Source organism: Oncorhynchus kisutch, linkage group LG10 (assembly GCF_002021735.2).
Source record: "Oncorhynchus kisutch isolate 150728-3 linkage group LG10, Okis_V2, whole genome shotgun sequence".
NCBI classification, from domain to species: domain Eukaryota; kingdom Metazoa; phylum Chordata; class Actinopteri; order Salmoniformes; family Salmonidae; genus Oncorhynchus; species Oncorhynchus kisutch.
Window position 1 is genome coordinate 16,363,936 of NC_034183.2, and position 14,258 is coordinate 16,378,193.

The following is a 14,258-nucleotide window of genomic DNA, read 5'->3' on the forward strand; positions in this document are numbered from 1 at the left end:
GACCAGGCCAACACAGTATGGCTAAAGGATGAAATGTCTTTGGAGGTGTTGGAATCATGCCAACACAGTATGGCTAAAGGATGAAATGTCTTTGGAGGTGTTGGAATCAGGCCAACACAGTATGGCTAAAGGAAATATCAATGGTGAACTTGATGAAATGTCTTTGGAGGTGTTGGAATCAGGCCAACACAGTATGGCTAAAGGATGAAATGTCTTTGGAGGTGTTGGAATCAGGCCAACACAGTATGGATAAAGGATGAAATGTCTTTGGAGGTGTTGGAATCAGGCCAACACAGTATGGCTAAAGGATGAAATGTCTTTGGAGGTATTGGAATCAGGCCAACACAGTATGGCTAAAGGAAATTTCAATGGTGAACTTGATGAAATGCCCTTGGAGGTGTTGGAATCAGGCCAACACAGTATGGCTAAAGGAAATATCAATGGTGAACTTGATGAAATGTCCTTGGAGGTGTTGGAATCAGGCCAACACAGTATGGCTAAAGGAAATATCAATGGTGAACTTGATGAAATGTCCTTAGAGGTGTTGGAATCAGGCCAACACAGTATGGCTAAAGGAAATTTCAATGGTGAACTTGATGAAATGCCCTTGGAGGTGTTGGAATCAGGCCAACACAGTATGGCTAAAGGAAATATCAATGGTGAACTTGATGAAATGTCCTTAGAGGTGTTGGAATCAGGCCAACACAGTATGGCTAAAGGAAATATCAATGGTGAACTTGATGAAATGTCTTTGGAGGTGTTGGAATCAGGCCAACACAGTATGGCTAAAGGATGAAATGTCTTTGGAGGTGTTGGAATCAGGCCAACACAGTATGGCTAAAGGATGAAATGTCTTTGGAGGTGTTGGAATCAGGCCAACAACAGTATGGCTAAAGGATGAAATGTCTTTGGAGGTGTTGGAATCAGGCCAACACAGTATGGCTAAAGGATGAAATGTCTTTGGAGGTGTTGGACCAGGCCAACACAGTATGGCTAAAGGATGAAATGTCTTTGGAGGTGTTGGAATCAGGCCAACACAGTATGGCTAAAGGAAATATCAATGGTGAACTTGATGAAATGTCCTTGGAGGTGTTGGAATCAGGCCAACACAGTATGGCTAAAGGAAATATCAATGGTGAACTTGATGAAATGTCCTTAGAGGTGTTGGAATCAGGCCAACACAGTATGGCTAAAGGAAATTTCAATGGTGAACTTGATGAAATGCCCTTGGAGGTGTTGGAATCAGGCCAACACAGTATGGCTAAAGGAAATATCAATGGTGAACGTGATGAAATGTCCTTGGAGGTGTTGGAATCAGGGCAACACAGTATGGCTAAAGGAAATATCAATGGTGAACTTGATGAAATGTCCTTAGAGGTGTTGGAATCAGGCCAACACAGTATGGCTAAAGGAAATATCAATGGTGAACTTGATGAAATGTCTTTGGAGGTGTTGGAATCAGGCCAACACAGTATGGCTAAAGGATGAAATGTCTTTGGAGGTGTTGGAATCAGGCCAACACAGTATGGCTAAAGGAAATTTCAATGGTGAACTTGATGAAATGCCCTTGGAGGTGTTGGAATCAGGCCAACACAGTATGGCTAAAGGAAATATCAATGGTGAACTTGATGAAATGTCCTTAGAGGTGTTGGAATCAGGCCAACACAGTATGGCTAAAGGAAATATCAATGGTGAACTTGATGAAATGTCTTTGGAGGTGTTGGAATCAGGCCAACACAGTATGGCTAAAGGATGAAATGTCTTTGGAGGTGTTGGAATCAGGCCAACACAGTATGGCTAAAGGATGAAATGTCTTTGGAGGTGTTGGAATCAGGCCAACAACAGTATGGCTAAAGGATGAAATGTCTTTGGAGGTGTTGGAATCAGGCCAACACAGTATGGCTAAAGGATGAAATGTCTTTGGAGGTGTTGGACCAGGCCAACACAGTATGGCTAAAGGATGAAATGTCTTTGGAGGTGTTGGAATCAGGCCAACACAGTATGGCTAAAGGAAATATCAATGGTGAACTTGATGAAATGTCCTTGGAGGTGTTGGAATCAGGCCAACACAGTATGGCTAAAGGAAATATCAATGGTGAACTTGATGAAATGTCCTTAGAGGTGTTGGAATCAGGCCAACACAGTATGGCTAAAGGAAATTTCAATGGTGAACTTGATGAAATGCCCTTGGAGGTGTTGGAATCAGGCCAACACAGTATGGCTAAAGGAAATATCAATGGTGAACGTGATGAAATGTCCTTGGAGGTGTTGGAATCAGGGCAACACAGTATGGCTAAAGGAAATATCAATGGTGAACTTGATGAAATGTCCTTAGAGGTGTTGGAATCAGGCCAACACAGTATGGCTAAAGGAAATATCAATGGTGAACTTGATGAAATGTCTTTGGAGGTGTTGGAATCAGGCCAACACAGTATGGCTAAAGGATGAAATGTCTTTGGAGGTGTTGGAATCAGGCCAACACAGTATGGCTAAAGGATGAAATGTCTTTGGAGGTGTTGGACCAGGCCAACACAGTATGGCTAAAGGATGAAATGTCTTTGGAGGTGTTGGAATCAGGCCAACACAGTATGGCTAAAGGATGAAATGTCTTTGGAGGTGTTGGACCAGGCCAACACAGTATGGCTAAAGGATGAACTGTCTTTGGAGGTGTTGGAATCAGGCCAACACAGTATGGCTAAAGGAAATATCAATGGTGAACTTGATGAAATGTCCTTGGAGGTGTTGGAATCAGGCCAACACAGTATGGCTAAAGGAAATATCAATGGTGAACTTGATGAAATGTCCTTAGAGGTGTTGGAATCAGGCCAACACAGTATGGCTAAAGGAAATTTCAATGGTGAACTTGATGAAATGCCCTTGGAGGTGTTGGAATCAGGCCAACACAGTATGGCTAAAGGAAATATCAATGGTGAACGTGATGAAATGTCCTTGGAGGTGTTGGAATCAGGGCAACACAGTATGGCTAAAGGAAATATCAATGGTGAACTTGATGAAATGTCCTTAGAGGTGTTGGAATCAGGCCAACACAGTATGGCTAAAGGAAATATCAATGGTGAACTTGATGAAATGTCTTTGGAGGTGTTGGAATCAGGCCAACACAGTATGGCTAAAGGATGAAATGTCTTTGGAGGTGTTGGAATCAGGCCAACACAGTATGGCTAAAGGATGAAATGTCTTTGGAGGTGTTGGACCAGGCCAACACAGTATGGCTAAAGGATGAAATGTCTTTGGAGGTGTTGGAATCAGGCCAACACAGTATGGCTAAAGGATGAAATGTCTTTGGAGGTGTCGGAATCAGGCCAACAACAGTATGGCTAAAGGATGAAATGTCTTTGGAGGTGTCGGAATCAGGCCAACAACAGTATGGCTAAAGGATGAAATGTCTTTGGAGGTGTTGGAATCAGGCCAACACAGTATGGCTAAAGGATGAAATGTCTTTGGAGGTGTTGGAATCAGGCCAACACAGTATGGCTAAAGGATGAAATGTCTTTGGAGGTGTTGGAATCAGGCCAACACAGTATGGCTAAAGGATGAAATGTCTTTGGAGGTGTTGGAATCAGGCCAACAACAGTATGGCTAAAGGATGAAATGTCTTTGGAGGTGTTGGAATCAGGCCAACACAGTATGGCTAAAGGATGAAATGTCTTTGGAGGTGTTGGAATCAGGCCAACACAGTATGGCTAAAGGATGAAATGTCTTTGGAGGTGTTGGAATCAGGCCAACACAGTATGGCTAAAGGATGAAATGTCTTTGGAGGTGTTGGAATCAGGCCAACACAGTATGGCTAAAGGATGAAATGTCTTTGGAGGTGTTGGAATCAGGCCAACACAGTATGGCTAAAGGATGAAATGTCTTTGGAGGTGTTGGAATCAGGCCAACACAGTATGGCTAAAGGATGAAATGTCTTTGGAGGTGTTGGAATCAGGCCAACACAGTATGGCTAAAGGATGAAATGTCTTTGGAGGTGTTGGAATCAGGCCAACACAGTATGGCTAAAGGATGAAATGTCTTTGGAGGTGTTGGAATCAGGCCAACACAGTATGGCTAAAGGATGAAATGTCTTTGGAGGTGTTGGAATCAGGCCAACACAGTATGGCTAAAGGATGAAATGTCTTTGGAGGTGTTGGAATCAGGCCAACACAGTATGGCTAAAGGATGAAATGTCTTTGGAGGTGTTGGAATCAGGCCAACACAGTATGGCTAAAGGATGAAATGTCTTTGGAGGTGTTGGAATCAGGCCAACACAGTATGGCTAAAGGATGAAATGTCTTTGGAGGTGTTGGAATCAGGCCAACACAGTATGGCTAAAGGATGAAATGTCTTTGGAGGTGTTGGAATCAGGCCAACACAGTATGGCTAAAGGATGAAATGTCTTTGGAGGTGTTGGAATCAGGCCAACACAGTATGGCTAAAGGATGAAATGTCTTTGGAGGTGTTGGAATCAGGCCAACACAGTATGGCTAAAGGATGAAATGTCTTTGGAGGTGTTGGAATCAGGCCAACACAGTATGGCTAAAGGATGAAATGTCTTTGGAGGTGTTGGAATCAGGCCAACACAGTATGGCTAAAGGATGAAATGTCTTTGGAGGTGTTGGAATCAGGCCAACAACAGTATGGCTAAAGGATGAAATGTCTTTGGAGGTGTTGGAATCAGGCCAACACAGTATGGCTAAAGGATGAAATGTCTTTGGAGGTGTTGGAATCAGGCCAACACAGTATGGCTAAAGGATGAAATGTCTTTGGAGGTGTTGGAATCAGGCCAACACAGTATGGCTAAAGGATGAAATGTCTTTGGAGGTGTTGGAATCAGGCCAACACAGTATGGCTAAAGGATGAAATGTCTTTGGAGGTGTTGGAATCAGGCCAACAACAGTATGGCTAAAGGATGAAATGTCTTTGGAGGTGTTGGAATCAGGCCAACACAGTATGGCTAAAGGATGAAATGTCTTTGGAGGTGTTGGAATCAGGCCAACACAGTATGGCTAAAGGATGAAATGTCTTTGGAGGTGTTGGAATCAGGCCAACACAGTATGGCTAAAGGATGAAATGTCTTTGGAGGTGTTGGAATCAGGCCAACACAGTATGGCTAAAGGATGAAATGTCTTTGGAGGTGTTGGAATCAGGCCAACACAGTATGGCTAAAGGATGAAATGTCTTTGGAGGTGTTGGAATCAGGCCAACACAGTATGGCTAAAGGATGAAATGTCTTTGGAGGTGTTGGAATCAGGCCAACACAGTATGGCTAAAGGATGAAATGTCTTTGGAGGTGTTGGAATCAGGCCAACACAGTATGGCTAAAGGATGAAATGTCTTTGGAGGTGTTGGAATCAGGCCAACACAGTATGGCTAAAGGATGAAATGTCTTTGGAGGTGTTGGAATCAGGCCAACACAGTATGGCTAAAGGATGAAATGTCTTTGGAGGTGTTGGAATCAGGCCAACACAGTATGGCTAAAGGATGAAATGTCTTTGGAGGTGTCGGCATAATGTTTTCTTTTGTAGTGACATTTGCTTTATCTGACCGTTTCTGAAAGACAAAAACAATTGCAAATAGTTGTGGACCTGTAAACAGATCGTTTAAATTCAATAATGTTTTGCATTTCATGTTCTATTCTGAAACATTGTCTACTTGATCGTTTTACAGTAGTCCTACTTACAGAAGTAGCCTGCTCACCTGCTCTCCCTTTGGATGTATAGAGCAAAAACATACAATTATCAAATAAGCCCAAGTAAATGGGATGTGCATGGTCATTTGTTGTATGGCTAATTCGGGAATATGAACTCATCATGGCCAGAAAAGGTGAGGAATTTAGTCTGTAATAGTTATGACAGGTATATTCATTATGCATTATGTTTATGAATTAAATATTGTCTACTTGAGAAATTTTACATTACAGTATTCAGATGTAGACCAGCCTAAAAACGTCAATGGAAAAGGTGAACAGTCTGTTCCACCGTTAAACTGCACTTTGGATCGCATCGCATAGAGCAAAATACTTCAAATAGCTTATTTATTTACTACTGTGAAGTTGGTCCAATTTCTTGAGAGATGGGATGAATGGTGGCCTTTCCTAACTTGTTGTAGGCCTATAGGCTATTTCGTGGGAATTAAACCATCCCAGTCAGAAAAGGTGAGGAATTTATTCTGTAATTGTCATGGAAATGACATAAACAATAGGAACTGGATGCCGATTTATAATTATTTTAGAACACAAAGATAAAATCAATAGATTTTTGCTCTTCTCACTAATGGCAAATGATTGCATCTTATTATATTTATCGACCAGTTTTTTGGTATGAATAAGAGTGTCATCATATATTCATGCACAAGGCTACTAGGCTACTGTCTCCTTGTTGCAATGCAATACTTCAACCACAAGACACTGTGTGAAGAAAGCATTTCCACAGTTTGCAGGAAGATAAGCACATTCTCACATCAAGTAAAATTTTTATAAATGCCAACATTTGCGTGAAAACTAGTGCATGCATGTTCTGGGGCATATCTCCTGGAGGGGTATGGAGACAGATCTCCTGGAGGGGTATGGAGACAGATCTCCTGGAGGGGTATGGAGACAGATCTCCTAGAGGGGTATGGAGACAGATCTCCTGGAGGGGTATGGAGACAGATCTCCTAGAGGGGTAGTGAGACAGATCTCCTGGAGGGGTAGTGAGACAGATCTCCTGGAGGGGTAATGAGACAGATCTCCTAGAGGGGTAGTGAGACAGATCTCCTAGAGGGGTAGTGAGACAGATCTCCTAGAGGGGTAGTGAGACAGATCTCCTAGAGGGGTATGGAGACAGATCTCCTAGAGGGGTAGTGAGACAGATCTCCTAGAGGGGTAGTGAGACAGATCTCCTAGAGGGGTATGGAGACAGGTGGTGTGCGGCCACCGTGCAGTGCCACTTCCTTTTGGCCAGCCCAATGTCGTCACAGTCACACACAGCTGTCCATTTGTCCTCTGATGTGAACCCCACTTGGAGGGTAGTCTGAAGATTAACAAACTCCACTGGGCTGCTATAGTCCACACTATCTGCTATATCACTATAACCTAGGAACATCAGAAGAAACTCAATAGGAAAATACAGAGCCAACTGGCTCAATGACAGAGTCAGTCTGAATAGGCAGTCTGATAGAGTTAGTAAGAACTGTACGTATGATGCTGTTGTAGTGTGTGTGTGTGTGTGTGTGTGTGTGTGTGTGTGTGTGTGTGTGTGTGTGTGTGTTATCTGCGTGACTGACTACACTTAATGGAGGGCTTCAGAGCCAGGGGACCGCATGTCAACCATCCAGCCAGCGCCCAGGACAGAAACGCACACACACGAACACACACACACACACTCTTCCTGACCACATCTGGGAGCTGTAAATCTCTCAACGCCACTGCTGCTCTCCACTCCCCCCTTCTCCTCTCCCCCTTCTCCTTTCGTCCCCTCCCCTTCTCCTTTGCCCCCTTCCCCTCTCCCCCCACCTTTTCCTCTCCTCCCCTCCCCTCACCTTCTCCTTTCCTCCCCTCCCCTTCTCCTCTCCACCACCTTCTCCTTTCCTCCCCTCCCATTCTCCTTTCCTTTCCTCCCCTCCTCTTCTCCTTTTCTCCCCTCCTCTTCTCCTTTTCTCCCCTCCTCTTCTCCTTTTCTCCCCTTCTCCTCTCCTCTCTTCTCCCCCCGTTCTCCTCTCCTCCCCTCCCTCCTTCTCCTCTCCCCCTTCTTTCCTCCCCTCCACCCTTCTCCCCCATCTCCTCTTTTTCTCCTCTCCCCCTTCTTTCCTCCCCTCCACCCTTCTCCCCCATCTCCTCTCTTTCTCCTCTCCCCCTTCTCCTGTCTCCAATACTGAGAATGTTGTTGTTGTTCAGCCGGCTACTTGCAAATGTATTTTTATATTTTAAGGTACAAAAAACATGTTTTTTAATTAAATACAATACTTTGCAAAAATATATTATATTTTATTTTGATACATTGGTCTTTATGGAATTTTGTAATTGTCATTTAATCCCGTGTATGTGTGGTGTGTTGTGTGTGTGTGTGTGTGTGTGTGTGTAGTGGTGTAAAGTACTTAAGTAAAAATACTTTAAAGTACTACTTAAGTAGTTTTTTGGGGTATCTGTACTTTACTTTACTACACTGAACAAAAACATAAATGCAACACGTAACATTTCCTAGAAATGTCCAACATTTTGTGCACATATTTGTTTACATCCCTATTAGTGAGCCTATTAGGGGGCGTGGGTTGGCCTGGTCCTTCTCAGTTCCATTTTAATTTGTTTAAAAACGGTTTAACTGGGAATCAAGAAATGTTAAATTGGCATGCGGCATCGGGTTTTCCAAAGCAGCTGTTATAGGAGTGCCCACGTCCCAAATCTGTTAGAGCGTCTGGCTCAGCCTTACCCATGTAGACCAGAAATATGGGCATGTTCCATGACACAATCACACTAGCAGTTGATAGTTGGTGAAACATGTATTATATCACTGATTATAGTTATGTCAGCAACACATATTCCCTCAGTAATAAACCATATATCATGTCTGGGGGGCATTACTGTATGTGTTGACCTACAGCATAGTACAGTGATGTTACAGCAAGTAGGCCAAACCCTTTTGGTGATATTAAAGGATATCACACACAAAAACATAATTCACTTCTAAACACTATCAAAACACAAGCCTAGGCAGTGAACTCCCGGGCAGAGTTTATGCGTCGCCTACTACTACAGTGTAACTCCATACACTGGAACATGAACAGTACTGTAACTACACAACTACTGTACCAATAAAACATACAGTAACTGGAGTACATCAGATATGCTTTTGCAGCTTTAAATGAAAGGGAACATAGCTACACATAGTGGTTGAACTGAGTACACTGAGTACAGTTCACCCACTGTGAGATGAATAAACTGAGTACAGTTCACCCACTATGAGATGAATAAACTGAGTAGTTCACTCACTGTGAGATGAATAAACTGAGTACAGTTCACCCACTGTGAGATGAATAAACTGAGTAGTTCACTCACTGTGAGATGAATAAACTGAGTACAGTTCACCCACTGTGAGATGAATAAACTGAGTACAGTTCACCCACTATGAGATGAATAAACTGAGTACAGTTCACCCACTGTGAGATGAATAAACTGAGTACAGTTCACCCACTATGAGATTAATAAACTGAGTACAGTTCACCCACTGTGAGATGAATAAACTGAGTACAGTTCACCCACTGTGAGATGAATAAACTGAGTACAGTTCACCCACTGTGAGATGAATAAACTGAGTACAGTTCACCCACTATGAGATGAATAAACTGAGTACAGTTCACCCACTGTGAGATGAATAAACTGAGTACAGTTCACCCACTGTGAGATGAATAAACTGAGTACAGTTCACCCACTGTGAGATGAATAAACTGAGTACAGTTCACCCACTATGAGATGAATAAACTGAGTACAGTTCACCCACTGAGAGATGATTAAACTGAGTACTTAGGTGTTCAAGTACTGTACAAGTGTCACGACTTCCGCCAAAGTTGGCTCCTCTCCTTGTTCGGGCGGCGTTCGGCGGTTGACGTCACCGGCTTTCTAGCCATCGCCGCTCCATTTTCTCATTGTTCCATTTGTTTTGTCTTGTTCCCTGCACACCTGGTTCTCATTCCCCAATCACACTGCATGTATTTATTCCTCTGTTCCCCTCCATGTCTTTGTGTGAAGTTGTTTTGTGTTACGTGTGTTATGTGACGCGCCAGGCTGGTTGTCCAATATCCGTGTATATTTCACGAAGTATGTTATTTGGTAAACTATAGCTTTTGTGAATGTTTGAGCGCTTTGCACTTTTGCCATTGTTGCTGGAGGTTTTGACGCAATTGCGTCCGTCTGCTGTTTGCTCCTGCCTCAATAAAGTGTGCGCCTGTTCACAACTCTCTGCTCTCCTGCACCTGACTCCGCTACCAGTACGCACACACGTGACAACAAGAGTGTAAAGGAAAAGCGCCATCTACTGTTGGAAGGGAGAAAAGGATCATTTGAGCTTTAGACACGTCCTCACACATCCCTTATAAAAGATCCAAGACATCTTCTATTATTCACATGATCTCATATGATGCCCTTCATATGTGAAGTGTTCAAGGCCAGCAAACAGCCATATTCAACAGCGTAGTGTTCAAGGCCAGCAAACAGCCATATTCAACAGCGTAGTGTTCAAGGCCAGCAAACAGCCATATTCAACAGTGTAGTGTTCAAGGCCAGCAAACAGCCATATTCAACAGCGTAGTGTTCAAGGCCAGCAAACAGCCATATTCAACAGTGTAGTGTTCAAGGCCAGCAAACAGCCATATTCAACAGCATAGTGTTCAAGGCCAGCAAACAGCCATATTCAACAGTGTAGTGTTCAAGGCCAGCAAACAGTCATATTCAACAGTGTAGTGTTCAAGGCCAGCAAACAGCCATATTCAACAGCGTAGTGTTCAAGGCCAGCAAACAGCCATATTCAACAGTGTAGTGTTCAAGGCCAGCAAACAGCCATATCCAACAGCGTAGTGTTCAAGGCCAGCAAACAGCCATATTCAACAGTGTAGTGTTCAAGGCCAGCAAACAGCCATATTCAACAGCGTAGTGTTCAAGGCCAGCAAACAGCCATATTCAACAGTGTAGTGTTCAAGGCCAGCAAACAGCCATATTCAACAGTGTAGTGTTCAAGGCCAGCAAACAGCCATATTCAACAGCATAGTGTTCAAGGCCAGCAAACAGCCACATTCAACAGTGTAGTGTTCAAGGCCAGCAAAGAGTCATATTCAACAGTGTAGTGTTCAAGGCCAGCAAACGGCCATATTCAACAGCGTAGTGTTCAAGGCCAGCAAACAGCCATATTCAACAGTGTAGTGTTCAAGGCCAGCAAATAGCCATATTCAACAGCGTAGTGTTCAAGGCCAGCAAACAGCCATATTCAGTGTCGTGTTCAAGGCCAGCAAACAGCCATATTCAACAGCGTAGTGTTCAAGGCCAGCAAACAGTCATATACAACAGTGTAGTGTTCAAGGCCAGCAAACAGCCATATTCAACAGTGTAGTGTTCAAGGCCAGCAAACAGCCATATTCAACAGCACATAAGGGAATGCTACATAAAGTAGATTATGGCCTTATTGTGGACACAGTAATAGAGAAAATTTGGATTTTGTTAAAACAATATATTGCCAGGGGAATCCGAAACTGCATGACAGTCTTCTAAACATCATTTAATCATTTTTCCAGGGTTGGAACTATCAGATTTGTATTTGGATAGTTGTTTGTCAGCTTATATAAGATGTCACACTTCAGTCACTCCGTTTTGATGCAGATGGAGTATATCATTAGAATATAGGGGGTGGGGGGTTAGTGGGTTATAGTAATAGTGTAAAACCAAGCATGCAGTACAGTACCTTCTTGAATTCAAGTGGTGAGTTGAGACTGAGTCCTGGACCTTTGCCATGAGCGGGCTGGTCAACAAACTGCAAGAGAGAAGCATTTGTGTTCCTTTTACAAAATCTCTAGGCTGGGAGTTTGTCAGGAGAGGAGGGAGGGAGGGAGGGAGGGAGGGAGGGAGGGAGGGAGGGAGGGAGGGAGGGAGGGAGGGAGGGAGGGAGGGAGGGAGGGGAAGAAAGAGATTGAATCAGAGGAGGAATGCAGAATGAGAATGGTGTTAGAGGTGGTATTGGATTAGCTGGGCTGGGGAAGAGGTCAAGAGGAGAACAGAGAATGCCTACTGTGTGGTGTGTGTACACACTGAGAGAAACACACTCTCACACACATTCACAAGCACAAATGCATGCACACACATGCTCCCCTTTATACTCGAGTCCATCGCATGTCTGTGCTCCCCCTTCCCAAAAAATGAAATTACATATAAATAGGTTATGCCCAACACTTCACTCTACAAACTCTGCCATAGATGGCTAGTAATAGGGTTAAGAGATGAAACGGCTCAAGACAAATTACAACAGATTTCCTAATTAAACACATTTCTAGCTGAATTCTCTGTGATTTTACAGTCTTTCTTGACCCCCCAAAATAAAACAGCCAAGTCCCACCCAACAGACCACTATCATCATGTAACAACTAGCCAACTAGTCACCTTGTAAACATGTCCCCAACAAACTGGGCTGTTTTCTCCAACTCTAGGATAATCCCTTATTTACCGTTGTAATAACCAGGGTTTCAAGCACTCAATAGGCCATTTAACCCTCTAGTGAGTTGAACAGAGCAGCTTTCCATTGACAGGAAGGGCACTTTGGCCTAACAAAAGGCTTTATGCCCTATGGAGTAGGGATGGACCTCTGTAAGGGGCAGGGAGGCATCTATGGGGTAGCCTTTTATGCTCATACCTGTATGTATACAGGTTGAAAATGGCAGATTTGGACACTGATAAGCGCCTAAATTGGAACACAGTGGCTGCACAGTAACAGCTAAACATGACATCAAAGCTCAGGGTCTCCGCTTCAAATCTCTGTATGGTTTATGACTGACAGCCGTTCTGAACTTGAGCACCATCCCTCCTGGTAATTGGGCAACTTTTGGAAATGTTATGTTGTCTGAGTGAGGGAAATGCTGTAAATTATGAGGATTTGATGTATTTTGAAAGATAAGACATTGAGGATGATAATAAATACCACTTTGATGTCATTCAAGCAAGACAAACAACACCCTTGAGAACACATTTCCATATCATAAAACTCAGATAATATAAAGTGTCAACATGTAGTATCACTATGTTTGATGTACAAGATGACATAGGGTTATACCATGGTTTTCCTGAACAGAATGAACTGTTGTTTGTTGTATTGTGAAGAAAGTTTGCTGCAACACACGCATCTGAATGCCCTCATGACTCCATTCTATGTGCACCAAAATGACCATCTGCTTCTCTGAATTTCCTAGTGAAAGCCTAACACTGTAAGATCGTATTTTATAATTTAGCAAGTCATGTTGGCAATAGAACAAGCTTTCAAATGATGCCCACCTGACCCAGACCGCAATTTATAATGGACCGATTTTGTGTAAACAACAACAGTAATTCTGTAAGGTCCGGATGCCGGGTTGTGTTCCAAACAAAACAACTACAAGTGTGCTGCTCTAGTTCCTCAACTGCAGAGCTAAGAGAGCTAAAAAAAGCACCTTATAGTTGAAGATTTCTTTGTGTCATAAAAGTGCATTGAAATGACTTAGGAACTGTGCACACTTTAGAGAGGTGTGTGTCCACTTGGAAACACCAGTTAGTCCTCTCAATCAAACCCTTGTCATTTGTATTGTCTTATGTTGCACCTACAACACATTTTCTTATCATGTTACTGAACGTTTCAGAATATTTCCAGATTTTGTTATCAACAAATGTGGCAAAAAGTACAGTAAATGTAAAATGCACATATAATCAACAGTGTAATTTTGGATTGTTTTGTCCTCACATTTAGTCTAATAATTTTCCCATAATCTCCAAACTGTTCCCTTTTAATTGGTGCCATGGTTATACATATGCTTTCCATATTTCTTCTGTCAGAAACATTTCAATTTAGCCCTATCCATATAGGCCAATTCCCACGAGTGTAAGGGGTTAAAAAGTTCATAAGGGTAAGAGCATGGGTACAATACAATGGCTGTATGGAAGATGAATGTGAGGTAGATGTTCTGTAGTGTAGTGAGTGACGGGGTAGTGAGGTACTTACTGTGATGCGTCTGTCACCACGGGTAAAGGTGTGTCTTCGCTGACATAGTCCATGTCATCACTCAAGCTGTTGCCCCGGGAGATGCCTATGGAAGGCCCGTCCAGGTTTTTCTTAACTGTGCGAGGCAATGCAAGAGTCTTGGTGACATATTCAAGGATTTAGTTCAATGCAACTTCCAATTTTCTAAGTGAGGAGAAAATACACTCTTAGAAAAAAAGGTGCTGTCTCGAACCTAATAGGGTTCTTCGGCTGTCCCCAAAGGAGAACCCTTTGAAGAAACATTTTTGGTTCCAGGTAGAACCCTTTTCACTGAGGGTTCTACATGGAACCCAAAATGGTTCAATCTAGAACCAAACAGATCTCGACTTAGAACCAAAAAGGGTTCTCCTATAGGGACAACAGAAAAAAAAATATTTTGGAACCCTTTTTTCTCATTTATAGGCTTATTTATTGAAAAGTAAAGAGAAAGTACAGGATAGCTAGTAAAGAAGTGTAAGAGTCTACCTGGAGAGGCAGGACAGCTCAGATTGAAAGAGGACCATGAGTGCTGAACGCCTGCAG

General features: G+C 42.9%; 1 protein-coding gene across 2 annotated transcripts in view; it reads right to left on the reverse strand.

The window, feature by feature from the left end:
• Positions 1-14,258, reverse strand: part of LOC109897466 (potassium voltage-gated channel subfamily KQT member 1) — a 323,503-nt gene that overhangs the window by 245,781 nt on the left and 63,464 nt on the right. For both annotated transcript variants that reach the window (XM_031833218.1, XM_020491956.2), the window contains exons 12-14: positions 14,202-14,252; positions 13,698-13,812; positions 11,421-11,489 (exon numbers count right to left, since the gene is read on the reverse strand). In XM_031833218.1, the coding sequence (XP_031689078.1) occupies positions 11,421-11,489; positions 13,698-13,812; positions 14,202-14,252 (235 nt within the window). The remainder of the gene's footprint in view (positions 1-11,420; positions 11,490-13,697; positions 13,813-14,201; positions 14,253-14,258) is intronic.